Source organism: Rhinopithecus bieti, unplaced genomic scaffold, assembly GCF_001698545.2.
Source record: "Rhinopithecus bieti isolate Rb0 unplaced genomic scaffold, ASM169854v2 scaffold_7888, whole genome shotgun sequence".
NCBI lineage: Eukaryota > Metazoa > Chordata > Mammalia > Primates > Cercopithecidae > Rhinopithecus > Rhinopithecus bieti.
In genome coordinates, this window is record NW_016805944.1 from 1539733 (window position 1) to 1542258 (window position 2526).

Genomic DNA, 2526 nt, shown 5'->3' on the forward strand with positions numbered 1-2526 from the left:
CACCCCAACTCACTTGCAGTCCAGCCCTCCCCCAGGAGGTAAATCTGGGATGTCCTCTGAGGCCAGAGTCCTGAAAACTGTGTTCAGGCTGGGCGGCTCCTGAGCAGAGGCACACAGTTCTGAGAAAGGGTCAAGAGTTAGGCTGGGCACAGTGGCGCAAGCGTGTAATCCCAGCACTTTGGGAGGCCGAGGTGGGCGGATCACTTGAGGCCAGGAGTTTGAGACCAGCCTGGACAACATAGTGAAACCCTGTCTCTACTAAAAATACAAAAATTATCTGGGTGTGGTGGTGCACGCCTGTAATCCCAGCTACTCAGGAGGCTGAGGCAGGAGAATCCGCTTGAACCAGGAAGGTGGAGATTGCAGTGAGCCAAGATTGTGCCACTGCACTCCAGCCTGGGCAACAGAGCAAGACTCCATCTCAAAAAAAAAAAAAAAGAAAAAAAAGAAAAAGTTATGGCAGAGCCTTCGCTGGCCAACCACCCCTCCAGCTGGGCCCCCGGAGCCTGCTCACCAGCGATTCTGCGGCCCAGGGCTGCGTCCAGTGCGAGCTCCCTCCTGATCGCCTCCTCAGAAGGCCTAGGGGCCCCGGGGAAGCAGACCAGGATGCAGGTCATGTTGTCCAGGCTGCCCTGAAGCCGGTGGAGAAAACGGAGCCCGGTGGGGGAGAATCGAAGGCAGAGTTCCCAACAATCCCTAAGTTCAAGTCCCCCACTTCATTCTGGTTATACCCCTTTCTTTCATGTCCCACTCACCTGCCAGTCCTCTCCTACTGGGACCAAACCCGGTCCTAGGCCCTCCCTATTGAGAGAATAATGCCCTTTCCCTAGAGCTCCGCCCGCTCTGATGTTTACCTGCTCTTCCACCTTCCAGCACTAATCATACTTCAGGCCTGGCTCCTACGACCCAGAATCGCCCCATTCCAAAAGACCAAGCCCTTTCTCTTAAATCCCTTCCACTAACTCTCCCCTCCTGCCTCAAAGCATCCCTCAGGCTCCGCTCCTGTATTTTGGCCCTGCGCACTTCACGCCACGCCCTTCGCTTGAGCCCCATCCCCTCCTCTAGCTTTACTCTTGCCTCTGCATCAAAGCCCTCCTCCCCAAAACCCCGAGGCTTTCTCCCTTTGCTGCACCAGGCCTCAAAGATACCACGCCACGCCCCCAGGACCTTGCACAGGCACGTGTCCAACAGCTGCGCGCAGAGAAGCTCTGGGGCCAGACCCAAGCGGAGGCGCGAAGCCACCAGTCCCGCCAGGGCAGCACCAGACATAGTGTCCCAGACGCCATCAGAGGCCAGGAGCATGAACTCGTCCTCAGCCTGGCGTGCCAGTGCGGCCACCTCAGGCTCCGCAGAAACGAGCTGTAGCTCGGGGGGCCTCCCTGGAGCCTCTTTGTAGGCAAAGTCGCCCAACGCTCGCGACACGGCCAGAGAGCCCTCGACGCGGCGGCGGCGGATGGTGCCGCCAGCGGCGTGGATGCGCTCGCGTTCCCGGGGTCGAAGGGGCCGGTGGTCCTCTGTGCTGAAGGCCACGGCGCCAGCGCGGCTCAGCACCGCGCGGGAGTCACCGCAGTGCGCCAGGTACAGAAACCGCGGGGAGACCAGCAACGCCACGGCCGTGGAGCCGCCTGTTTCCACGCGGGGCCAGAGGGAGCGCAGGCGCTTGTCGGCGCTCAAGAAGGCTCTGCGCAGCGCCTCGCGCACGCCCTCGGGCTCGCTAGGCTCCGGGCCCAGCTCCTCGAGCACATGGTCTGGCAAATGGCGTGCACCGAAGCGGGCAGCTCGAGCCCCACCGTGGCCGTCGAGGACGGCAAACAAGGCCCAGCCCGGGGGCAGACCAGGTAACGAAAGCCAAGTGCAGTGAGCATCCTCCATGCGCGCGCGCCAGCCTTGCGCTGCGCTCGCCCCGAAGCGCAGGCCCCAAGACGCCTCGGCACCCCCGTGCGGCCGCTGGGCGCGGCGCGGCGCTGTCAACAGAGACCGAGGCCCATCGAGGGCCCCGCGCCCCTCCTCCTCATCCTCCTCTTCCTCTTCCCCCTCCTTCTCCCTCTCCTTTTTCTTGCAAGCGGTCCAGAGAAGACGCTGCAGCTGGCGGGCCAGGGCCGCCATCCTTCAGCCCTGGGATCAGGAAGGCTCCACCCTGTACACCTGCCCGCCCCCTCCATTAATCCCCTCCGCTATGAGATTTTAAACCATCTAAATCTCCTTCCTGTCCTTTGACCCTCTTTAGGCGGGTCACTAGAAGGAATTACACTTCTGGGTCTCCTCTCTCCTGCACCTAGAAAGCGGGGTTTGGGATCTGAATCAGGAAAAAAAGAAAAAAGATAATACTGTATCAGTAGCAAACTATCACATAGTACTAATGTGTCACACGCTGTTATACATCATCATCTCCAGCTTACAGATGAAAGAAGAAACAGAGTCACAGAAGTAACAGGTGTTACAGGGAAACTAATTCTAGAATCTGTGTTCTCAACACAACACCCAATCCAAGCTCCTCCCGCCTCGGTGGTACAGCCCCCAGCCTCA

The 2526-nt window shown here is 59.8% G+C and overlaps 1 protein-coding gene across 1 annotated transcript; it reads right to left on the reverse strand.

Moving 5' to 3' along the window:
* Positions 1 to 9: 9 nt before the first annotated feature.
* PPM1N (protein phosphatase, Mg2+/Mn2+ dependent 1N (putative)) lies at positions 10 to 2106 on the reverse strand. Its single transcript, XM_017874360.1, has 3 exons — positions 1168 to 2106; positions 515 to 632; positions 10 to 119 (listed from the first exon to the last, which is right to left on the reverse strand). The coding sequence occupies exons 1-3, from the start codon at positions 2104 to 2106 to the stop codon at positions 10 to 12; spliced, it is 1167 nt and encodes a 388-aa protein (XP_017729849.1).
* Positions 2107 to 2526: the final 420 nt, after the last annotated feature.